Genomic DNA, 26,152 nt, shown 5'->3' on the forward strand with positions numbered 1-26,152 from the left:
GCAATTCATCCAAAATTTTATTTGTACAGACTAGTTATAAGTTCCTACAATACAATGAGAGAATGACAATTCAAGCATGTATTTATCCTTCATCTATATTACAAAGCTCAAGGCATTTCACACAAATCATCAATATCAGCTCAGTTTAGTTTATTGCCACATGTACCGAGGTACAGTGAACAGCTTATCAGTCAGCACAAAGGCAATACACAATTAATCGAGCTATTTACAGTGTATAGATACATAAAGGAATAACAGTTAGTGCAAGGTAAAGCCAGTAAAGACCAATCAAAGATAGTCCGAGGGTCACCAATGAGATAGATATTAGTTCAGGACTGTTCTCTAGTTGTGGTAAGATGATTCAGTTGCCTAATAACAGCTGGGAAAATCGGGAGGTGTGCGTTTTCACACCTATACCTTTTTGCCTGGTGGGAGAGGGGAGAAGAGGGAATAGCCAGGGTGCGACTCGTCCTTGATTATGCTGTTGGCCTTGCCGAGGCAGCGCGAGGTGTAAATGGAGTCAGTGGATGGGAGATTGGTTTGCGCGATGGTCTGGACTGCGTCCACAATTCGCTGCAATTTCTTACGGTCTTGGATGTAGCTGTTCCCAAACCAATCTGCGATGCATCAAGATAAAATGCTTTATATAAATATGCTTTATATATTATCTAAATTGACATCCATTCACAAGTTGGAGTTGCAACATTCAATCTCATGAGCTCTGAAACATGCCCACGTGGTGAACTCTGCACCACTGATGTTGCCAGCATGCAGGAAAGGTTACTCCCCACCCTCCCACAGAGATTGGGTTTTCATCTTCATAGGCAAGGTCAGACACATGCATTACCTTCATAATGCCAAGATGCAACTAAAGGTTGTAAGAATTGATCAAAACAAGCACCAGCCTTAAATGATTGGGATGACCAAAATAACGTCGGCCAAAATAATTAATACATAAAAGCATGTATCCTCCAGAAATCTATACAATGTTTTGCCATATAGAACATTTTTATTTTTAGGTTTTATTGGACCAGGTGCAGACCCATTGGGCCCGTCCCCCAAGCGAATATTCCACCACTGACCCATAGCCCCCAACTGCGCAGGCATAGCTGAGGGGTTCCCGTTGAAACGCGAGTCATGGCAACCCTCCTGCACCTCGCCATCCCTCTTCCTATCCCTATCCTCCTTCATTGACCCTCATCGCCCAGCACTCCCACATCCTCGTCTTCACCCTCCCTATTCTTTCCAGTCTCCTCCTTCCCCACTCCCTCCCTCCATAACCCCTCTCTCAGGTCAAGGTCAAGGACACCGTTAGTGCCTCTGGCTGCTACAAATGCATCCAGGTACAGCTCCTGAAGGACCATGTTGGGGAACTGGAGAAGCAAGTGGATGACCTCAGGTTCGTCCGAGAAACTGAGTCGTTCCTCGACAAGTCCTACAGTAAGATTGTTACACCCAAGGTACTGGATGAGAGAAGGTGGGTGACAGTGAGAGAGGGAGGCAAACATGGAATGCAAACGTCCCCAGGTGTTGTACCTCTTGTGAACAGGTTCACCCACTTAGAAGCTGTCGGGACAAAAGACGTTATCACACTGAGCGGCGGACTGGCTTGCGAAGCAAAAAGGGCTGTTGAGTCAAAACCAAAGAGGCCAACGAAAGGCAACACCATTGTAGTTGGAGACTCCATTGTGAGAGGTACGGACAGGAACAGACGGGATGGTGTGCTGCCTTCCTGGTGCCAGGACCCAGGATGTCACGGACAGAGTGCAGAAAATCTTCAAGGGGGAAGGTGAACAGCCGGAAGTGGTAGTGCATGTCGACACAAACGATGTTGGAAAGAACGGGATGAATATTCTGCAGCGCGACTTTAGAGAGCTTGGAAAAATGCTGAAAAGCAGGACCCCCAGGGTGGTTATCTCCGGTTTGTTTCCAGTTCCTCATGCTGGCGAGAGCAGGAACAGGGAGATACGAGACCTGAATGTGTGGCTGAGGAACTGGTGCAGGGGACAGGGATTTAGATTCTTAGATCACAGGGATCTGTTTTGGAGTAAGGGGGAACTGTACAAAAGGGACGGATTGCATCTTAACAGGTGGGGGACCAGCATTCTGGCAGGCAGGTTTGCCACTGCTACACAGGGTGGTTTTAAGCTGAATAAGGGGGTTGCGTTGTTAAATGGGATAGTCGAGGATGGAGTTAAAGGGAAAGAGAGTAAAGGAATGGTTAATGACCCCAGAATTAACGGGAAAGGAAGCTCACAAAGGGATAGGAGAGTATGGCCAAGTGTAATAGGGATCGATGTGAAAGGTGAGATGCGTAAGGAATTATAAGTATTGTATATGAATGCGCGAAGTACAAGAAGTAAAGTAGATGAGCTTGAGGCTCAGTTGGAGGTTGGTAGATATGACATTGTGGGGATTACTGAGACGTGGCTGCAGGAGGATTGGGCCTGGGAACTTAATATTCAGAGTTATACATCCTATAGAAAGGACAGGCAGGTGAGCAAAGGAGGGGGGGTAGTTCTGCTGGCGAGGGATGGAATTCAGTCCCTTGCGAGGGAAGACATAGGGACTGATGAGGTAGAGTCACTGTGGATTGAGTTGAGGAATTTTAAAGGCAAGAAGACACTAATTGGTATCTACATACCCCCAAATAGTAGCCCGGATGTAGGGTGTAAGTTGCAGCAGGAGTTAAAACTGGCATGTAACAAAGGTAATACCACTATGGCGATGTGAAGACTGTGAAAATCAGGTTGTTTCTGGACCCCAAGAAAGAGAGTTTGTAGAATGTCTCCGAGATGGATTCATAGAGCAGCTTGTAATGGAGCCGACCAGAGAAAAGGTTAATTCTGGATTTAGTGTTGTCCAATGAACCAGATATGATAAGAGAACTCGAGGTAAAGGAACCTCTTGGAGGTAGTGATCATAATATGATTAGTTTTAATCTGCAATTTGAGAAGGAGAACGTTAAATTGGAAGTGTCAGTGATGCAGTTGAACAAAGGGGACTATGAAGGCATGAGAGGGGAGCTGGCCAAGGTAGACTAGAAAAGGATCCTAGTAGGAATGACGGTGGCACAGCAATGGCAGGAATTTCTGGGCATAATCCGGAAGACGCAGGATCCAAAAAGGAAGAAAGATTCTAAGGGGAGTAGGAGGCAACCGTGGCTGACAAGAGAAGTTAGGGATAGAATAAAACTAAAAGAAAAGATGTATAAAACAGCAAAGAGTAGCTGGAAGCCAGAGGATTGGGAAACTTTCATGGGACAACAGAAGGAAACAAAGCGGGCAATACAGGCTGAAAATATGAAGTACGAAGGGAAGCTGGCCAGGAATATAAAGAAGGACAGTAAATGCTTCTTTAGATATGTTAAGGGGAAAAGAGTAGCAAAGTCAAATGTGGGTCTCTTGAAAGCAGACACGGTGAAATTATTATGGGCAACACGGAAATGGCAGAAGAGTTGAATAGGTACTTCAGATCTGTCTTCACTAAGGAAGACACAAACAATCTCCCAGATGTATTGGAGGACAGAGGATCTAAGGCGGTAGAGCAACTGAAATAAATTTTCATTAGGCAAGAAATAGTATTGGGTAGGCTAATGGGACTGAAGGATGATAAATCCCCTAGGCCTGATGGTCTGCATCCCAGGGTCCTCAGGGAGGTGGCTCTAGAAATAGTGGACGCATTGGTGATCATTTTCCAATGTTCAATAGATTCAGGGTCAGTTCCTGTGGATTGGAGGATAGCTAATGTTATCCCACTTTTCAAGAAAGGAGCGAGAGCAAAAACAGGGAATTACAGACCAGTTAGCCTGACTTCGGTGGTGGGAAAGATGCTGGATATTCCCCTATCCCACCCTTCCACAATGAAAATCACATTATTTCTTTAAGATAACCCAAACACAATGTCAGCTTTAAATGAAAACAGAAGAATTTGATTATCGCGATTTATTGAAAATCGCAATTTTGTATGTAATTGAGATTCAGGATCACATTGTGATGTTGAACGCTGCTGAAGGGCAGGAGAAGTGGAAAAATGGTTTGAAAAGTGTTTTTTGTAAAATTTTAAATGTCAATATAACACCAGTAAAATATAACACCAATCTGAGCAAAAGTTGTTCCAATTACATCCCAAGACAATAGTGAGCCAAAAATTATAGCGCTATCGTGTACCGTTTTGATGGGTTTTTGGGATATTACATCCACGCACGCATACAAACAAGATGAGAGTTTTAGTAAGAGAGATATATATACACACAATATATACACATACGATATAAAGATACATATACTAGGTATGTTTTACAAAACCTAACTAATACGGGTATCTGCCCGTTTTTATGGCCTTGCATAATATTTATAGTAGTTTAAAAATCACTCTCTCACTCAGCAACCTTTCGCAGCCCCAGGGTTTTATAAAGCAAACAATTAAAGGTATGTACCTTATTTTTACATTAAATGGGGCTTGTATATAACCCTGTATATAACGTTTTCTATAGCGAGTAGTTCATTTTGGGCTCTTTATATCCCGCAGTATTTTTCTGGGCACTTGAGGGCACAAATCCAGCGCAATGTGAACGTTCTAAACCAGCGCGTTCACAGGAACCCACAAGAAAGCCGATTTAAATTGACTTTGATTTACAGCAAATGAACACTAAATTCCTTCCATTTGGCCTATAAATTGATGTAAATGAGATTTAAAAATCATGTTTTATTGTGAATTATTTGTGAATATTATTTGGACACTTGGGCTATTTAAAAATGTTAATCATTTATTAAGAAATGGATAGATGTTTAGAGCTAGTAATTGAAGTTTGAAATTAGCTACAATTGGGTAACTAACTAATTATATGCTTTAATTTCAGGTCATCCAAGTAAGATTATTTTATATTTGTTTCAGAATGCTTCAATCTATGATAACTGAAAATTTCATTCAGTTCTCTTAATTTTTAAGAAGGTTATGGCCTTTTGACTGTCCTCGATCACAGCTTTTTTGTTATGTCCATAGAAAATCAATAGGGAACAAGATGCTAATTTCCGAGTATGAAAATGGCCATAACTTTTTTATTACTTGAGATATGAAAGTGAATTAGGTGTCAAATTAAACTTATTGTTATGCTTTATCTGATGGGATAAATTGCAGACTTGATTTTTTAAATCTCAAAATTTTGTAACACATTGCTACATATACATACATATATATACATTTCTGTGACTGTTGACATTTAATTTAGTTTAATGATACAGCATGGAAATAGGCCTTTCAGCCCACCCCGACCATCGATTACCCATTCACACTAGTTCTATGTTATCCCACTTTTCCATCCACTCCCTAAAACTAGCGGCAATTTAGAGGCCAATTAATCTACAACCCTGTATGTCTTTGGGATGTGGAACAAAACCCACACGGTCACAGGGAGAACATGCAAACTCCACACATACAGCACCCGAGCTCCGGACTGAACCCAGATCTCTGGCGGCAGCAACTCTACCAGCTGCACCACCCATGGCAGTAGAGTAAACTAAATTAGTATAATTTTCCTAGGTTCTTTCACCATTCAGAAAGAGAATGCTAAAATGTGCTGGACAAACATTATAAATAATCTACAGTGCATACACCAAAATTGTAATATGTATTACAATAATCTGAAATAAAAAGATTTTAATTGAAAGTTTGGTCTAAATGCAATGGATGGATAAGAGAAGGCAATATTGCAGAAAATGTCAATATTTATCATTTGTATAGGAACTAATGCTTTGATTTGAATATATGTTGCTTCAGTGTGCAATATCCATGAACTAATATTTCCCCCCATCCAACAGGTGAATTACACAAAGACCAACAGAAGAAGAGGTACAAGCTTCAGTTAAAACATTTTAAATGTAAAATGCTATCCTCCTGAATCTTGAGTGGAATGTCATGTTACTTTATACTGTTTATATGATAAAAGAATCCAGTTCAGAAATATTAACTTTAACTTTATTTGAATAAATTAATCCAACCAGAAACACCATAACCTTCAATACAATTCAGAGTTTAGTTTATTGTCACATGTACCCAGGTACAGCAAAAAGCTTTTGTTGTGTGTTAACCAGTCAGCAGAAAGACAATACATGATTATAATTGAGCCATTCACAGTGTACAGATATACAAGGGGAATAACGTGAATAACATTTAGTGAAAGATAAACTAAGTAGTCCGCTCATAGTCCGAGGGTCTGAAATGCGTAGATAGTTTAGAATTGTTCTCTCGTGTGACAGTATCGTTCAGTTGCCTGATAGCAGCTGGGAAGAAACTGTCCCTGAATCTGGAGCCATGTGTTTTCACACTTCCTTTTGCCTGATGGGAGAGAGGAGAAGAGGGAATGGCCAGGATGCTCCTCGTCCTTGATTATGTTGCCGGCTTTGCTGAGGCAGTGCGATTCATAATAAACCAAATATGAAATCCATGGTATGTGGTGTATTGCCGAGTGGTCTGGTGTTATCTCAACCTGTTTGAAAACCCAACTTACCTGATATGACATTTATAGCAGTTGTTGCAATACAGTTCCATCCTTCGCCATAAACCCACTCTCTTGACTGTTGTGAACAAAGTATGTCCAACAGAACATGGCTATGCTGGTTTTCAAATTGAGTTAAACTAACAATTGTTCATTTTTGCAGAATATGGAGAACAACCATTATTGCTAGTTTAATTAAACATTCAAGCTTTGTCATTTTCACAATATTTGTAATGCTTTTCTTTTAAATTTGAGACTTTTGCTAAATATTCGCCAAAATAGTCCCAAAACAAGACACGTCATTAATGAGGTCTGAGGTTTAAACAGGCAACAATAAAACGGTGTCCAAGAAGAGCAATGGTGACCTGCCTCAATGACCACAAACCGATGGCACTAATGTCTGTGGTGATGGAAGTGCTTTGTGAGATTGGTTATGCCCCATATCAATTTCTACATCAGCAAGAACCTGGACCCACTACAATCAGCCTACCGACCATAACAGGTTAACGGAGGATGTACTCTGCACTGGACCACTTAGATAATAAGAGGACATGCTCTAGTCACTCTATACCAAGGATTCCCAACCCAAGGGGTAAATTTCACCTACCATGGGGTGAATTTGTTGATTCTGGTTATTTTTTCTCATTGACTGACTGTGTTTGGTTCTGTTCATCATTAATTGTTCATCAATAAGTGAAATAACATTGTTATGTGCTATTAAAGTTGCCAGGAGTAAACAGGACGAAAAAGATTGGGAACCCCTGCTCTACACCTAGGACTGTGTGGCTGAACACACTTCCAACTTCATCTTTAAATTTGCCAATGACACGAGCAAGTGTGAGTAGTTGTACTTAGTGAGGTCAAAAGTAAGGTATACAGTTCATGGCAAGACTCTTAACAGCATTAATGGATAGAGGGATCTTGGGGGAAAAAAATCCAGTTTCTTGATAGTATAGTATATTTGTCTTCATAGTTTAGTTTAGAGATACAGCATAGAAACAGACCCGTCGGCCCACCAGGTCCACGCTAAAGGGCCTGTCCCACTTGGCGATTTTGCCAGCGTCATATCAGTGTGTCTCCAAAAGATTTTGAGCATTTCAAAATCGAGCGGCGAAAAAAAAGAGACGCTTGAAAAAACACTGCGCGTCATACGTCATCACGCCATGTCATACGTCATCACGCTGCGTCATGCAGCGTATTTTTCTGTGACCCGACATGTCAGTCAATTATGTCGGCAGTCGCCGAAAAAAATCGGCAAGTGGGACGGGCCCTTAAGCAATCACCCATTCGCACTTGTTCTGTCCTACACACTAGGGACAATGTACAGAAACCAATTAACCTACAAGCATGCATGTCTTTGGAATGTGGGAGAAAATCGGAGAAAACTCAACCTGTCATAGGGAGAACATACAAACTCTGTACACGCACAACCACGATCGAACCCAGGTCTCTGGCGCTGTAAGGCAGCAACTATACCACTGCACAAATGTGCCACGCTGGTAAAGGTTAAAACATTGAGCATAAGAATCAGGAAGTCATGTCGCAGCTTTATAAAACTTTTCTAAAACCACATTTGGAGTATTGGGTCCAGTTCCTTTCATCCCATTACAGGAAGGATGTGAAGTCTTTGAATGTATAGAAGAGATGTACAAAAATGCTGCCTGGATTAAAGGATGTTAGTTATGAGGTTGTTCAAAACTTAGATTGTTTTCTCTGATTCAGGCTTTGAGGGGAGATAATAATAAAAGCATATAAAATTATGAGAGACATAGGTAAACAGTCAGAAACCTTTTCCCCATCGTGGAAATGTCAAAGACTAGAGGGCATAGCTTTCAGAGAGGGGAAATTTAAACACAAAATTCTGGAGTAACTCAGCAGGACAGGCAGCATCTCTGGATAGAAGGGATGGGTGATGTTTTGGGTCGACTTCTTCAGAATGAGGGTCAGGGGAGAGGGAGTTTCAGAGATAAGGAAGTGTAAGAGATCAAGAGATGCAGAACAAGGAAAATGTAGAATAGACCATTGTTAGCTAGAAGGTGACGACAAAGCAATCAGAAATACAATTTAATCAGCGGACAGTCGGACTGGTCAGAGAACTGGGAAGGGGGAGGGATAGAGAGAGAGAGGGAAAGCAGGGGTTACTTGAAGTCAGAGAAGTCAATATTCATGCTGCTGGAGTGCAAGCGAAATATGAAGTGCTGTTCTTCCAATTTGCGCTGGGCCTCATTCTGACAATGGAGAAAGCCCAGGACAGAAAGGTCAGCGTGGGAATGGGAGGGGGAGTTAAAGAAACCAGGTAGGTTTCGGCAAACTGAGCAGAGGTCTTCAGCAAAACGATCGCCGAGCCTGCGCATGGTCTTGCCAATATATAGAAGTCCACACCTGAAGCAGCAGATACAGTAGAAGAGGTCGGAGGAGGTCCAAGTGAACCTCTGCCCCACCGGAAAAGACTGTTGGGGTCCTTGGAAGAGTCAATATTGGGCTGGTGGATATGATACCAGGGCTCTCACTTAACTTTTTTTCCTCTGTTGTCAGCCGGGCAACCTGGGCAGCTTTTTAGGTTGCCAAATGACAATTTAGGTGGTCATTTAAGACGGCTTGCATGTGTACGATAATGTGCTCGGGCGAAGTGCGTAGTTACCAGTCGGAATTATGCTCAATGAAGCATTCACATATTATTTCTGCGTCAAATAAAGTCACAAACTAAACATATTCACCAATCAAGACATGATATATACCACAATCACATGCATCAAAATTATAATACAGTATCTCAAGTCTTTTTAAACAAAAATGTGGTTGGATTATTCAGCGTATGATCAACCTCGGTGAGACCAAGCACAGGCTTGGCAATCGCTTCGCACAGCACCTTCACTCAGTTCACAATAATCTCCCGGTAGCTCAACAATTCAACTCTCATTCCGAATCCGATCTTTCTGTCCTGGGCCTCCTCCATGGCCAGAGTGAGGCCCATCACAAATTGGAACAGCACCTCATATTTTACTTGGGTAGTTTACACCACAGCAGTATGAACATTTGCTTCTCCAATTTCAGGTAGTCTTTGCTTTCTCCTTCCTTCCTCTCCCATTCCCAGCTCTCCCACAGCATACTGTCTCCACCTCTTCCTTTCTTTTCCCCCCCCCCCCCCCCCCCCCCCTGACATCAGTCTGAAGAAGGGTCTCGACCCGAAACATAGCCTATTCCTTCGCTCCATAGATAGCATAGAATAGAATTACCTTTATTGTCATTCAGACCTTACGGTCTGAACGAAATTTCCTGCCTGCAGTCATACATACAATAATAAACAACAACAAACACAAATTAACATCCACCACAGTGAGTCCTCGAAACACCTCCTCACTGTGGTGGAGGCAAAAATCTTAGGGCTGCAGTCTCTTCCCTCCTCTTCTCCCTCTGTGCTGAGGCGATACCCCACCGGGCGATGGTACAACCAGTCCCGCGGCTCACCGAACCCCGCAAACGGGCCGGCTCAAACACCGGCTCCAGTCGGGCGGACGCAGCCACAAACAGGCCGGCTCCAGTCCAGCGGACGCAGCCGCTGGCCCGCGGCTGAACCCCGGACTCAGGTCACCACCGCCAGAACGCCGTCCCAGCCACTGGAGCACCATTCCAGCCCCTAGCCGGATCGCCCTCACGTGAGTGCCGTTCCTCCCTCGAGCTGGGCCACTCCGACGGGAGCGCAGTACCTCCCTCGAGCTGGGCCACTCCGACGGGCGCCATTCCACCCTCGGGCTGGGCCGCCGCGGCGGGAGCACCATGCCACCCTCGAACTGGGCTGCTCCGACGGGAGCGCCGTACGTCCCTCGAGCTGGGCCGCCCCGACGGGAGAGCCACTCCACCCTCGGGCTGGGCCGCCCCGACGGGAGCACCATTCCACCCTCGAGCTGGGCCGCAACGACGGGAGCGCCGTACCTCCCTCGAGCTGGGCCGCCCCTACGGGAGCGCCACAACCCCTCACGGTAGAGTCTCAGCCCCACGCCAGGCCGCCCTCACGGGAGCGTCACAGCCCCTCACGGGAGCGCCGTTCCAGCCCCGAGCCAGACCGCCCTAACGGGAGCGAGCCCAGGGCAAGTCCTGACTGGCTCTGCCTCCAGAGTCTCGAGGTCGCCAGCTCTGCCATTAGGCCTCAGCGCAGACGGAGGCAGAGAAGGGGGATACGACAAAAAAGTCGTATTCTCCCGAAGGGAGAGACAGCAAGCCCGGTTTCAACCCTCACCCCACCCCCCCCCCCCCCCCCCCCAACACACATAAACACAACCTAAAACCATAAACTTAACTAGACAAAACGGAAAAAAAAACCACAAAAAAGTAAAAACAATCGGACTGCAGGCGAGCCGCTGCTGCCAGGGCAGCACCGCCACTTCCGGAAGTGGCAGCGCAACCCGAAGATGCTGCCTCACATGCTGATTTTCTCCTGCTTTTTTATCTACCAATGGGATCCCACCACTAGCCACATCTTCCCATCTCCTCCCCTGTCGGCTTTCCGCAGACTGCTCCCTCCGTAACTCCCTGGTAAATTGCTCCCTCCGTAACTCCCTGGTCAATTTGTCCCTTCCCACCCAAACCACCCCCTCTCCAGGCACTTTCCTTTGCAACCGCAGGAAATGCTACACTTGTCGCTTTACCTCCCCCCTTGACTCAAGGATCCAACCAGTTTTTCCAGGTGTGGCAGAGGTTCACTTGCACCTCATCCAACCCCATCTATTGCATCCGCTGCTCTAGTTGTCAGCTGCTCTACATCGGTGAGACCAAGCTTAGGCTTGGCGACCGCCTCGCCCAACACCTCCGCTTGGGTTGCAATAACCAATGGAAGGGAACTATAAGAAGCGCTGCCTTAAAAACGCAGCTAATTTCAAAGAACTACTCGAACCAGGTCAGGCTCCCATCTCAATGCTACAATCAGGAAGAAAATAGGTGTCTGGAAACCATGACCTTCAGGTTCAAGAACAGCTTCTGCCCAGCAACCATCTGGTTCTTGAACCGCATGGACATCCTTATCTCAGCAACAATCTACTATGGGCTTTGTTTTGGGCTGCACCACGTTCTTTGGCTTTCGATTATTATAACTGATTAGTAAATTATTGTAGTATTAATTATTGTCTATTTATTTCTTATTGTGTTAATGGGGGCATAAAGCTGCAGCAAGCAACTGGTCAGGCAAAGGAATCCTATGCAATAGAGAGAACATGTAAATGGCACTCAGTTGAAATTGGCTGGGTTGAACCAATTTTCAGAATCTGTGAAGTATTCTACTAAATACATCACTCTAGCAGTCCACTAGGAGTCATTGTTTCAGATTTCAGAGGAGGAGAAATTTCTTCCGAGTGAACCTTCAGAAATATCTCCGCCATAGAGCTGTAAAAGCTAAATAATTTAATATAATTAAGGTATCAATGTTTGGACTGTAGCAGTGACAAAGGTGTTGCATGGGTAGCTAAGCTAGAAGCATCAGAATTCTTGATTCAGTAGATTGTGGGATCAAATCACACACGAGAGACGAGTGCAAAAAGCTCAGATATTATTCCAGTGCTGAAGGAATAATGCCACGAACGGAAATGCAGCTTTGGAAGATGGATAAGGAGTTTTAAAAAAACTCCCCGCCTACTCTTTCGTGAACAATAAAACTTAGACAATACTGAAAAACAGGAATTTATCCCCAGTGTCCAGCCCAATATTTATCATTCAATCAAATTTATTGCTTGTGAGAACTAGCACAGAATGAATTGGCTGCCACATTTCCTACTACAGTATCACTTCAACAATACTTCAACGTTCGTGATTCATTTATAACAATCCAAGCCTGCCAGTCCAATGTGGTGTAAGTCTATTTTTAGTAAATATCCAATCTTATGTTTTGTGAGAAATGTCATACATAACTTAATCAACATGCTACATGGCCCTTTTTATAACACAAATCTCATCAGCACGTGCAAAAACATTGATGATAAGGATTGTGAGCCTAAAATATTAAATATGTTTCCCTTTCTATTGATGTTGGCTCCTTGCATGCTGAGTTTTAAAACATTTTCTGTTTGCATTAAAATGGATCAGTTTGCCATCTTTGCGCACACCACAACTAGAACTCAGTTTAATATTTCTTATAGTCCAACTATTTCCTTATTATTCATAAAATTGTCCATTATAAAGTACAGAACAAAATAGTATGCAAAACCTCTCGGCCTTTTCCAGCGAAATATAACAATATATTTTGACTTTAAAGCTCAAGGTGCCTTAAGAAAATAAATCACTTACAGGAAAATGTAATCGAGTATTCAGTAATATTGCTGCAGTCTAAGACTGCACAAATTAAGAGCAGGAGTGAGTCCTTTAAGTTTACTCTACCATTTAATGAGATCATGCTTGATCTGATTAACATCAATTTAATAATCCTACTATCCACTGCAGCTTTTCACGCCTATTTTACAAAGAATCTTCCTATGTCTGGCTTCTTTGCGAAAGAGTTTTGAAGACTCAGTTATCAAACAATTCACTTCACCTGCCCTACATGGATGATCCCTTGTTTTTAATAGTATCAATCTTGACCACTAGAATCAATGTTTCAGATAATTGAATGGAGTTAGACCCAAACATTTACAGGCGACAAGTCAAATGGGTGACTGTCTGCTAATATTAAACTGAGGAACAAAGCTAACAATTGACACCAACTTGGCATTTAAATGGTAGTCAAATATCTGATGCAGTTGCTTCGATAATAGAAGAAGCATGAAAAAAAATCCTTTACTTATGCACAATGAATGTAAAGCAAATAAGGATGAGGGAAGCAGCTAGAAAGGAAGAGAAACGGGAACAAGATTAACTGAACAGACCGCTTTACTGCTACTTACTGTAGGGGGGGTGGGGGGGAAGATGGGATGAAAAACTACGTAACAGTAAAATATGAAGTAGAATTTCCTCAGCAATGCTGATGAATGGTCACTGACCCGAAGTATTGACCATACAGTGCCCTGCATAATGTTTGGGACAAAGACCCATCATTTAGTTATTTGCCTCTGTACTCCACAATTTGAGAATAGAAAAAAAATCACATGTGATTAAAGTGCACATTGTCAGGTTTTATTAAAGGGTATTTTTATACATTTTGGTTTCACCATATAGAAATTACAGCTGTGTTTATACATAGCCCCCCCCCCCCATTTCAGGGCACCATAATGTTTGGGACACATGGCTTCACAGGTGTTTGTAATTGCTCAGGTGTGCCTCCTTAATGCAAATATAACAGAGCTCTCAGCACCTAGCTTGGAAACTTTTATTGTTGTTTATTAATATGAGGACCAAATGTGTGCCAATTAAAGTCAAAGAAGCCTTTATGAGATTGAGAATAAAACTGTTAAGAGACATCAGCCAAACCTTAAGCTTACAAAAATCAACTGTTTGGAACCACATTAAGAAAGAGAGCACTAGTGAGCTTACTAATCGCAAAGAGACTGGCAGGCCAAGGAAGACCTCCATTGCTGATGATAGAAGAATTCTGTTTATAATAAAGAAAAATCCCCAAACACTTGTCCAACAGATCAGAAACACTCTTCAGGAGTAACTTCTCTCCATCGGCGAGACCAAGCGCAGGCTTGGCGATCGCTTCACCCAACACCTCCGCTCAGTTTGCACTAACCAACTTGATCTCCCGGTGGCTCAGCACTTCTCCTCACATTCTGAAACCGACCTTTCTGTCCTGGGCCTCCTCCATTACCAGAGTGAGGCCCAGCGCAAATTGGATCAACAGCACCTCATATTTCACTTGGGTAGTTTACACCCCAGCAGTATGAACATTGACGTCTCCAATTTCAGATAGTCCTTGCTTTCGCCTTCCTTCACCTCCCCCTCCCCCTTCCCTGCACTCCCACAAGCCTACTATCTCCGCCTCTTCCTTTTTTGTTCCTGCTCCCCCCCCCCTCACCCGCTGAGTTTCTCACGCATTTTTGTCTACCTTCAGGAGTCAGGTGTGGATATGTCAATGACCACTGTCCGCAAAAGACTTCATGAACAGAAATACAGAGGCTACACTGCAGGATGCAAACCACTGGCTAGCCGCTAAAATGGGATGGCCAGGTTACAATTTGCCAAAAAGTACTTAAAAGAGCAACCACAGTTCTGCAAAAAGGTCTTGTGAACAGAAGATTAACTTATATCAGAGTGATGGCAAGAGCAAAGTATGGAGGGGAGAAGAAACTGCACAAGATCCAAAGCACACTTCTTCTGTGAAACACAGTGGTGGGGGTGTTATGGCATGGGCATGTCTGGCTGCTGAGGTACTGGCTCACATCTCCATTGATGATACAACTACGGATGGCAGTAGCATAATGAATTATGAAGTGTATAGACACATCCTATCTGCTCAAGTTCAAACAAAACTCATTGGTCGGCAGTTCATTCTACAGCAAGACAATGATCCCAAACATACTGCTAAAGCTAAAAAATGATCAATTATTGAGTGGTCAACCACCCGATCTGAACCCAATTGAGCATGCCCTTTATACGCTGAAGAGAAAACTGAAGGGGATTAGCCCCCAAACAAGCATAAGCTCAAGATGGCTGCAATACAGGCCTGGCAGTGCATCACCAGAGAAGACACCCAGCAACTGGTGTCTTGATGGTGCATCACTCATTTAGATTTGATTGGTGGCAGAATAAATTAGGTTGCATTGATTAAAGTATTGTATACCTTTTGTTTGTTCGCCGAATCCATGATTCCATGGATTCCATGAATCGCAGACTTCAAGTATGCAAAGGTTATGCAACAAAATGCTAAACATGACTACATTCATTTACATGGCATTGTTGTGTCCCAAACTTTATGGTGCCCTGAAATGGGGGGGGGGGGTTATGTATAAACACTGCTGTAATTTCTACATGGTGAAACCAAAATGTATAAAAATGGCCTTTATTAAAATCTGACAATGTGCACCTTAACCACATGTGATGTTTTTTCTATTACAAATCTCAAATTGTGGAGTACAGAGGTAAATAAATAAATGATGGGTCTTTGTCCCAAACATTATGGAGGGCACTGTATGTCTCTTCACAGATGCTGTGTAACTTGCCGAGTATCTGCTATTTTCTATTTTTGTTCCTCTAATGGCAAATTACATCTTACTGTACAGCAGGCAAATTATCTTTTTTAGTCATGGGCAGCCACTTGGAAATTCAGTAGCCTGAGGCCCAAGGCATCACAAAATAAATCAAACCGATACCAGCGGCTGAATTGGAAATGATTCCCGATGAGACAGTTTGGGTAATTAAGTAGTTTAGAGTTTGATTACAACCATGGGGGACAGGGAAGAATGGGAGTTGTAACTGCTGTACAAGATGCACTGAGCAAGGTGAATGAGCGCAAAGCTGCCGGCCCCGATGGCATCCCTGGCCGGGTGCTTAGGGCATGTGCTGGACAACTATCCCCAGTCCTCGCCGACATTTTCAATCTCTCACTGGCCCAGGGTGCTGTCCCCACTTGCCTCAAGACATCAACCATCGTGCCAGTGCCCAAACAGTCAGCTACAGGGAGTCTCAACGATTTCCGCCCAGTGGCACTCACCCCTGTCATTGCAAAGTGCTTTGAGCGGCTGATCTTGGCTCACCTCAAAGCCTGCCTCCCCCCCACACTGGACCCCCATCAGTTTGCCTACCGGACCAACAGGTCTACAGAGGACGCCATATCGGCGGCCCTACACTCTGCCCTGACCCACCTGGACTACAACAACTCCTACATCAGGCTGCTGTTCATTGATTTCAGCTCTGCCTTTAACACCGTCATCCCAGCCAGCTTGATCACCAAACTCACTGGACTTGGCATCTCCACCTCCCTCTGCAACTGGACATTGGACTTCCTCACTAACAGACCACAGTCTGTTAGGGTCAATAACCTCACCTCCTCCACTATAACACTGAACACCGGAGTGCCACAGGGCTGTGTGCTCAGCCCTCTCCTCTACTCCCTCTTCACCCACGACTGCATCCCAAAGTACGGATCCAACGCCATTATTAAGTTTGCTGACGATACCACGGTAGTAGGACTGATCAGCGACAACGATGAGTCAGCCTACAGGGATGAGATCCAGCACCTGACCACCTGGTGTGCCGACAATAACCTCATCCTCAACTTCAAAAAGACGAAGGAGATTATTGTCGACTTCAGGCAGACCAGAGGAGGCAGTCATACCGCCATCCATATCAACGGGACTGAGGTGGAGCGCGTCTCCAGCTATAAATTCCTCGGAGTGCATATCTCGGAGGACTTGTCCTGGTCCCTCAACACCTCCAAGCTGATCAAAAAGGCACAGCAGCGCCTTTACTTCCTTAGGAGGCTCAAGAAAGCCCACCTGTCCCCCCAGATCCTGACCAACTTTTACCGCTGTACCATAGAGAGTATCCTGACCACCTGCTTCACGGTATGGTACAGCAGCTGCACTGCTGCGGACAGGAAAGCACTACAACGGGTGGTGAAAACCGCGCAGCACATCATCGGTGCCCCGCTCCCTGCCATGGATGCCCTCCACCGAAAACGGTGTCTGAGACGGGCTGGGAAGATCATCAAAGACCCCTCACACCCCAACCATGGACTGTTTGCCCTCCTCCCATCAGGGAGGCGGTACAGGAGCCTCAGGTCACGTACCAGCAGGATGAGGAAAAGCTTCTATAACAACACAATCACACTGCTGAACTCGGAGTCCCGACGATAGATTTCTCTGGTCCCTCCGTCCCCCTTTGTTTAATCATTCTGTATTTCCTGATTATTCTGTATCTTCTCTCTTTCTATTTTTTTCTTGTTTTATTTTCTCTTTATGTACAACTACTACGGACTGACGCAAAACTGCATTTCGTTGTACTGATACTTGTATTTGTGCGATGACATTAAAGTTGAATTGAATTGAATTGAATTGAAAAAAAAAAACTGGTCAATGAGTTGAGGGTGTCAAAGGAAAACTGGTGACTAAGTAACTTCAAAAACACGACCAACCTCAGTCAGGTTCCCAGCACTTGGCTGCAAACCACTCAGGGAGGTTCACTACACTGAGCAGCTAAAGAGTAAACAGCTTTGAGTTGATGCCACCACACAAATATGAAGGAAGGTATGTACTGATTGCATGGTATTCCTGTATACATTTTATGAATAAAGTTTATTTTTGAAATAAAAACCTGTACAAGCAATAGCGAACAAACAAAAGGTATACAATGCTTTAATCAATGCAACCTAATTTCTTCTGCCAACAATCAAATCTAAATGAGTGATGTACCATCTATGACTCCACTTAGTGTCCATTTGAAACAGAAATTGCCTTATTAGTGCAAGCACAATTCACAAGAATTTACCAGGTTAAACTTCTGAAGTGGAACAATTCAATTTGGCATAGTTACACTCCAGTCTGGCAAAATATTGATTTTCACATGCGTAATGTTGGAAAAGGCATAGATGTAGGACAAATATAATCTGAAACAAAATAAAGATTGCCAACTATAAAGATGTGCTGAATTACTTGGATATTACTGTCAATGCCAATGTGCAGTCAGCATTTTTGATGTTCAGCACATGCACTATAATTGATACCAAACAAAAGAAATCAAAAGCATTTTCAAATATATATTACAATTACACTTACTGCTGTGAACCCAAAGAACAGTTAGCATAGTATATTCATTCAAGCTGCACACCTGCGCTATTAGTTAATGGACCACACGAAACTCACCATCATGCAGTTGAGAAACTTCAAAACTACTGAGATTCTAGAACTGTTATGGAAATCACCTAAATAAAACATGACGAGAAATTTCAACAGACTAATCCAATTAGGTTACAGTGTAGACTTTGATCACACCGACGTGGAGGGAAAAAATGAAACAATTTCTGATGCAGCAACCTCGTGGATCTGTTTAACCAGTTTGGTTTTTCATCATACGAGGACTTGTACTTACATGGGATCGAGAGTCTTGGTGAGCCAAGTCTTGAGTGCATCAAGGTTTTCTATCATCATGGTGATCGATCCTTTTGGAAGGGGATGGGGGGGTGGGGGGGGGGGGGGAAGGGGGGGGAGGGGTAAAGAGAGGCCAGGGGTACCTCGCCAGTGACGTGAGGGGCAGGTGCTGGGAAACGAGCAGAGGGGACGGGAATGGGAATGGGTGTCCTGCTCTAAACGAGCCGGGTCTGTTTCTTCTTGCCCCCCTGCTGCGGGGGAAAGCCGGCTGTCAGAATCCGAACATCCAAAGGAAAAGGCCTCAAAACAAGCAGCTGCCGCCGAGGCTGCAAACAACGTGTCCACACTCCGCCGCACGCAGGGCCTCTGGCAGCGATTTAAAAACAAGGAAAGGTTTCCACGCGCGAATAATGCTTGGAGGGGGTTTAAAACGCGCGGGCTGTTTTACCAGCCCGACCCAAGCCACCGGGTTAAAACAAACATTTCTGCTTTTCCCCTTTCGGCCGCTCCTCGCAACTTTATTCAGAAAATGGCGGCTTCCCACTCTCGCTCCTCCGCCAGGGCCGGGGCTATCGCGAGATCGGGCTCAGGGACTGGGGCAGGGCTACCTGGTTGCAAGTTGAGCCCCAGTATCTTTGGAACCTGGAGCCACTGCACGCAGCATTTTCTTACTTGCTTGTGTTTTTATTCTGGGCCACATGCGTGGCTGGGTATTTTTGTTTTATTTTTGGTTTAAAAAAAAATAGGTGTATACCATTTATACCCTTTGCTACTTGGTTACTTTGGTCCTCCAAAATATTCCAAATGGAATTTAAACTGGAGGTGGTGAAGGGAGGGCTTAAACCAGAAAGGGTTATTGGGAAGAAAGAGCTACTTTAATTGGGAAGAAAGAGCTACCTTGGCAAGGCCAGCAGCATTATCAAGGATGAGTCGCATCCCCACGTTTCCCCTCCCCCCTTCTTCTGCCCTCTCTCCTCCCATCAGGCAAATAGGTATAGAAGTGTGAAATCGCACACCTTCAGATTCAGGGACAGTTTCTTCCCAACTGTTGTCAGGCGACTGAACCACCCTACCACAAACAGAGGGAGAGCAGTTCTATACTACTATCTATTACATTGGAGACCCTTGGACTCTCTTTGAATGGACTTTACAGACTTTATCTTGCACTAAATGTTATTCACGTTATTCGCTCTTTATCAGATATGTGCGCGTTGTGTATGGCTCGATTGTAATCGCATATTGTCTTTCAGCTGACAGGTTAAGCCCCTGTCCCACTGTACGAGGTAATTCAAGAGTTCTCCCGAGTTTTCCCCTGATTCGAACTCGGAGAATGTCCGTAACGGGTATGTAGGAGTTTGTGGATGTCTTGTTGCGGCTCGTAATGCTAACGGTAGGTACTCGGCACCTCCGGAAAACTCGTGATTTTTTTCATCCCTGCAAAAAATGTCCAAGAGTAAAAAAAATACTTGTGATGAAAAAAATGGTTACTTTTTACTCGTACGAGCCGCTATGAGACATCCACAAACTCCTATGGACCCGCTGGAACAAAAGCTTTTCACTATTTCTCAGTATACGTGACAATTAATACACTAAACTAAACTCGACTGAATATGCCACTTAAATATACAGTATAGAGAATGTACTAAGAGTATGTACTGAGTTGGATGATCAGCCATGATCATATTGAATGGCGGAACAGGCTCGAAGGGCCGAATGGCCTACTCCTGCACCTATTTTCTATGTTTCTATTTGCACAGCTTTGACTTTGTACACTGCTTTTTCTGGTAAAAAATTATTCTTTAAATATAAAATAAATTATTTCTTGGGATTTGGATACATTTTCTTGTCAATCTCAGGAAACCCGTAGCTATTGTAATTTAGTCAACCTTTTCTGAATCTACAGAGAAAAACAAAATACTGCAGATCCTGAAATTTGCAAATGACACAGAACATGCCATAAATTGTATAAAGGGTAAGAGTGTTGTAAAAATCAAGCCTGAAGGCTTTGTGTCTCAATGCCAGGAGCATTCATAATAACGTGGATGAGTTGAATGTGCAGATAGTTATTAATTAATATGATATAGTTGAGATCACCGAGACATGGCTCCAGGGTGACCAAGGCTGGGATCTGAACATCCAGGGATATTCAATATTCAGGAGGGATAGACAGAAAGGAAAAGGAGGTGGGGTCAGAGAGGAGATTAACGTAATAGAAAGGAAGGACATTAGCTTGGAGGATGTGGAATCGATATAGGTAGAGCTGCGAAACACTAAGGGGCAGAAAACGCTACTGGGAGTTGTGTACTGGCCACCTAACAGTACTAGTGGAGTTGGGGATGGCATCAAACAGGAAATTAGAAATGCGTGCAACAAAGATAAAATAGTTATAATGGGTGATTTCAATCTACATATAGGTTGGGTGAATCAAATTGGCAGGGGTGCTGAGGAAGAGGATTTCTTGGAATGAATGCAGGATAGTTTTCTAAACCATTACGTAGAGGAACCAACGAGAGAGCAGGCTATTCTAGACTGGGTATTGAGTAATGAGAAAGGGTTAGTTAGCAGTCTTGTAGTGCGTGGCCCCTTGGGCAAGAGTGACCATAATATGGTTGAGTTCTTCATTAGGATGGAGAGTGACATAGTTAATTCAGAAACATGGGTTCTGAATTTAACAAAAGGTAACTTTGAGTGTATGAGACGTGAATTGCCCAAGATAGACTGGCAATTGATTCTTAAAGGGTTGACGGTGGATATGCAATGGAAGGCATTTAAAGACCGCATGGATGAACTACAACAATTGTTCATCCCAGTTTGGCAAAGGAATAAATCAGGGAAGGTAGTGCATCCGTGGATAACAAGGGAAATCAGGGATAGTATCAAACCAAAAGATGAAGCATACAAATTAGCCAGAAAAAGCAGCCTACCAGAGGACTGGGAGAAATTCAGAGCCCAGCAGAGGAGAACAAAGGGCTTAATTGGGAAAGGGAAAATAGAATATGGAAGAAAACTGGCAAGGAACATAAAAACTGACTGCAAAAGATTTTATAAACATGAGAAGTGAAAAAGATTAGTTAAAACAAATGTAGGTCCCTTGCAGTCAGAAACAGGTGAATTGATCATGGGGAACAAGGACATGACAGACCAATTGAATAACTACTTTGGTTCTGTCTTCACTAAGGAAGACATAAATAATCTTCCGGAAATAGCAGAGGACCGGGGGTCAAATGAGATGGAGGAACTGAGTGAAATCCAGGTTAGTCCGGAAGTGGTGTTAGGTAAATTGAATGGATTAAAGGCCGATAAATCCCCAGGGCCAGATAGGCTGCTTCCCAGAGCGCTTAAGGAAGTAGCCCCAGAAATAGTGGATGCATTAGTGATAATTTTTCAAAACTCTTTAGATTCTGGAGTAGTTCCTGAGGATTGGAGGGTAGCTAATGTAACCCCACTTTTTAAAAAGGGAGGGAGAGAAATAGCGGGGAATTACAGACCAGTTAGTCTAACATCGGTAGTGGGAAAACTGCTAGAGTCAGTTATTAAAGATGGGATAGCAGCACATTTGGAAAGTGGTGAAATCGTTGGATTAAGTCAGCATGGATTTATGAAAGGTAATTCATGTCTGACGAATCTTATAGCATTTTTCGAGGATGTAACTAGTAGAGTGGATAAGGGAGAACCAGTGGATTTGTTATATCTGGACTTTCAGAAGGCTTTCGACAAGGTCCCACATAAGAGATTAGTATGCAAACTTAAAGCACACGGTATTGGGGGTTCAATATTGATGTGGATAGAGAACTGGCTGGCAGGCAGGAAGCAAAGAGTAGGAGTAAACGGGTCCTTTTCAGAATGGCAGGCAGTGACTAGTGGGGTACAGCAAGGCTCAGTGCTGGGACCCCAGCTATTTCCAATATATATTAATGATTTGGATGAGGGAATTGAATGCAACATCTCCAGGTTTGCGGATGACACGAAGCTGGGGGACAATGTTAGCTGTGAGGAGGTTGCTAGGAGGCTGCAAGGTGACTTGGATAGGTTGGGTGAGTGGGAAAATGCACGGCAGATGCAGTATAATGTGGATAAATGTGAGCTTATCCACTATGGTGGCAGGAACAGGAAAGTAGACTATTATCTGAATGGTGGCCGATTAGGAAAAGGGGAGATCTGGGTGTCATGGTACACCAGTCATTGAAAGTAGGCATGCAGCTGCGGCAGGCAGTGAAGAATGCGAATGGTATGTTAGCATTCATAGCAAAAGGATTTGAGTATAGGAGCAGGGAGGTTCTGCTGCAGTTGTACAGGGTCTTGGTGAGACCACACCTGGAGTATTGCGTACAGTTTTGGTCTCCTAATCTGAGGAAAGACATTCTTGCCATAGAGGGAGTACAGAGAAGGTTCACCAGACTGATTCCTGGGATGTCAGGACTTTCATATGAAGAAAGACTGGATAGACTCGGCTTGTACTCGCTAGAATTTAGAAGATTGCGGGGGGATCTTATAGAAACTTACAAAATTCTTAAGGGGTTGGATAGGCTAGATGCAGGAAGATTGTTCCCGATGTTGGGGAAGTCCAGAACAAGGGGTCACAGTTTAAGGATAAGGGGGAATTCTTTTAGGACCGAGATGAGAAAAACATTTTTCACATAGAGAGTGGTGAATCTCTGGTATTCTCTGCCACAGAAGGTAGTTGAGGCCAGTTCATTGGCCATATTTAGGAGGGTGTTAGATGTGGCCCTTGTGGTTAAAGGGATCAGGGGGTATGGAGAGAAGGCAGGTACAGGATACTGAGTTGGATGATCAGCCATGATCATATTGAATGGCCGATGGGCCGAATGGCCTACTCCTGCACCTATTTTCTATGTTTCTATGAGATTCAGATCCGTTTATAAACTAAAATGATAACATGTGATTAGTTTATACTGCACAGTATACAAGGGCTTGGAATTGGGGCCAAGCTTGGAATTGGGGCCAGAGTTGTCTTTCGAGGCAGGCTCAGGATTATGGCCAGGGTTGCCTTTCGAGACAGGCTTGGGAATCTGGCTAGAGTTGTCATTCGAGACAGGCACGGAATTATGGCAGGCGTGGCCAGTTCATTGTGAAAGATGGAGGATGTCAGTTCATCCTTAATTAACTCGCATGTGCAATATAGACTTTTCAGAATAGGGAACTTTGTTACTGTCCAACAACTGATTTCCATAGGATCGTTATGGCATGCATCGATCTCAAAGATGCATACTATTCAGGTCCCATTCTCGGGGATCACCAGAGACATTTGAAATTTATCTGGATGGGGCAATGATAACAGTTAAAGCGTTCCAAAATGGGCTAACTTCAACTCCCAGGTTATTTACCAAATTGCTAAACCGGTGCTTGGACTGCCCAAAGCTCAAAAAACACTTGTTATGACTTAGCTGGATGATATTCAAAACGCTGTATTTTGCTAAAATCAACTGTTTCAGCCGCAAACTATAATTGAGAAGTCAAGGTTCCTCATCCATCCAGTTAAATTTAAGTTGATTAATTAGCGTTATTGATTTTTGGGATTTACCTTCAATTTATAATTTGCCTGTGACTCCGCCCTGGGCGAGAGATTGGAAACAATAAAGCCTGTAACAACCTAGTTGTTATGAAGCAGCCTTCCATTCATCAAGTGTAATTGGCAATATAGTAGCTGTGTTTCAGCTGTGCATATTGGGCCTTTGCATTATCAGAACTTACAACGTGCAAAGTAGTAACTTCTCAGGTGCCATGTAGGTCATTGTTAACAGATCTATGCTATTACCGGCTGAAGCTACCAAAGTCACTATGGTGGACAAACAGTATTCAGCATTTCTCCAGTAGGTTTTGGTCAGTAAATCTTCAGTTATATTACAAACTGATGCTAGTGCTCAAAGATGGGAAAACTACGAGTGCCATCTCTAGTTACGGAGGCAGATGGGATTTGCATGCATTACCAATTCTTCAGTTATTGGTATCAACTACCTATAGACACTAGGTGCATTCTATGGGTTAAAGGGTTATTGTGTGAATATGCATAATCTGCATGCTCAATTCCAAGTTGATACACTATGGTTGTGGCATATGTTAGTCACATGGGTGCAATCAAATCAAAGTATCCTGTCATATTTACCTAGCCTCATTTGGCGCTGGTGTATCATCATGTAAAATCATGACAACACAGAATGGAGGTTGGATCACAAAGCATTTTATGACATTATGGCTCGATGGAACAACGAACATCGATATGTTTGTATCCAGGCTCATTCACCGGTTGCAAAAATATGTGGTTCACAGGGGCGAGAGATACATTCTCGCCACACGGGGGAGGAATGTTCTTTTATGTCTTTTCTCCATTTTGCCTCGTCAGTCGGGTATTGCAATAAATTCAGCAAGATCCCGACAGGTTTTTTCCTACTGTCTGACTGGCCTATGCAGCCATGGTTCCCGCTTATGCTGGGAATATAATGGAACTTTATATGGTTATTCTAAACCTAAAACTTTGCTGGTTCAGCCTGTGACTCGGGAACCCAGCCTCTGCATAATAAAATCAATTCATTGACTTGCAGACTCTGTGAAGACTGCTCCTGCGGCTTGGATCAGTACATTTCCTCTTCAGGAGATGGAAAGCGTTTTGTTTTATGCCATGTTACATATAATACGGCACGAATAACTGACGTCTTGGAGTTCATTTCAAATGGGTCCTTGACAATAAATTAAGTTATAATGCCATTAATTGTGCCCAACGTGCCTTCTCATCATTTTTGCTGCAGCAAGAGGGACCCACTCTGTCGGGTCTTACCCTCTGATATCCAGTTTATAAAGGATATCTTTAACACAAGTTCTCCCAGGGCCAAGTACACGGAAGTATGGGATACTGACATTGTGTTAACACTACTTCACCAGGGGGCTCCAGCTACATCCTTATCTTTGGGCCGGATCTCATAAGGTAGTTATCCTCAGGGCGCTGGTCTCAGCACAACGGGTCCAGTCACTAGATAAATTGCGACTGGACAGGATGGTTACACCTGCAAATAATATAATATTTTATGTTCATGATTTAGTTAAGCAGAGCAGCCCAGGGGTGTCAGGTATCAAACTAGTTCTCATGGCATACCCCATGGACCTTCGGTTATGTGTGGTCACACAATTACAACAATACGTCAAGGTCACCTAGAGCCTTAGAGGCTCTGATACTAGCAATGTTTGTTAGTTACGAAAAATCTCATAAGAAGGTATCAGTTCAGACCATCTCCAGGTGGTTAAAACTGGATTTTGGCTTATGTAGGAGTAGATACTAATATTCTCTAATCTCACTCCACTAGGGCTGCTACAACATCAGCAGCAAGGGTTATGTATGTTCCGCCTGACCACATCCTAGCGACTGCAGGATGGCCCACGAACGAGCTTTCCAAACATTTTATAATAACCCATAGCCAGACCGGGGGTATTTACCAACTCTATTTTAGGTTCTATTTTATAGTTTCCTCATGGATGAGAGGGATTACTATTATTATTATTATTTGTTCATTAAAAAGCATCAGCATGTTTTAAATCTATGTCATGTCTGTATGCATTATAAATGTTTCCCTTATCTGTGGCCAACTGATGCAGTTGTGCTTGTGTGGACTCGCGTGACTCCAAAGTAAAATAGTAAGATTAAACGAGAACTTAACAGTGAAGTTTGATCTTTATCTTATGATGAGTTACGATGAGCAAT

General features: G+C 43.6%; 1 protein-coding gene across 2 annotated transcripts in view; it reads right to left on the reverse strand.

Annotated features, from left to right (window-relative positions):
- The window catches only part of rbm26 (RNA binding motif protein 26), a 142,529-nt gene extending 123,544 nt beyond the window's left edge, over positions 1-18,985 (reverse strand). The window contains exon 1 of one of the 2 annotated variants that reach the window (XM_055636783.1): positions 18,443-18,985. In XM_055636783.1, coding sequence (XP_055492758.1) covers positions 18,443-18,501 — 59 coding nt within the window. In that variant the 5' untranslated portion in view covers positions 18,502-18,985. The remainder of the gene's footprint in view (positions 1-18,442) is intronic. The other variant, XM_055636785.1, reaches the window with a different exon arrangement.
- Between the last annotated feature and the right edge of the window lie 7,167 nt (positions 18,986-26,152).

The sequence above is a fragment of the Leucoraja erinacea genome, chromosome 6 (assembly GCF_028641065.1).
Source record: "Leucoraja erinacea ecotype New England chromosome 6, Leri_hhj_1, whole genome shotgun sequence".
Taxonomy (NCBI): domain Eukaryota; kingdom Metazoa; phylum Chordata; class Chondrichthyes; order Rajiformes; family Rajidae; genus Leucoraja; species Leucoraja erinaceus.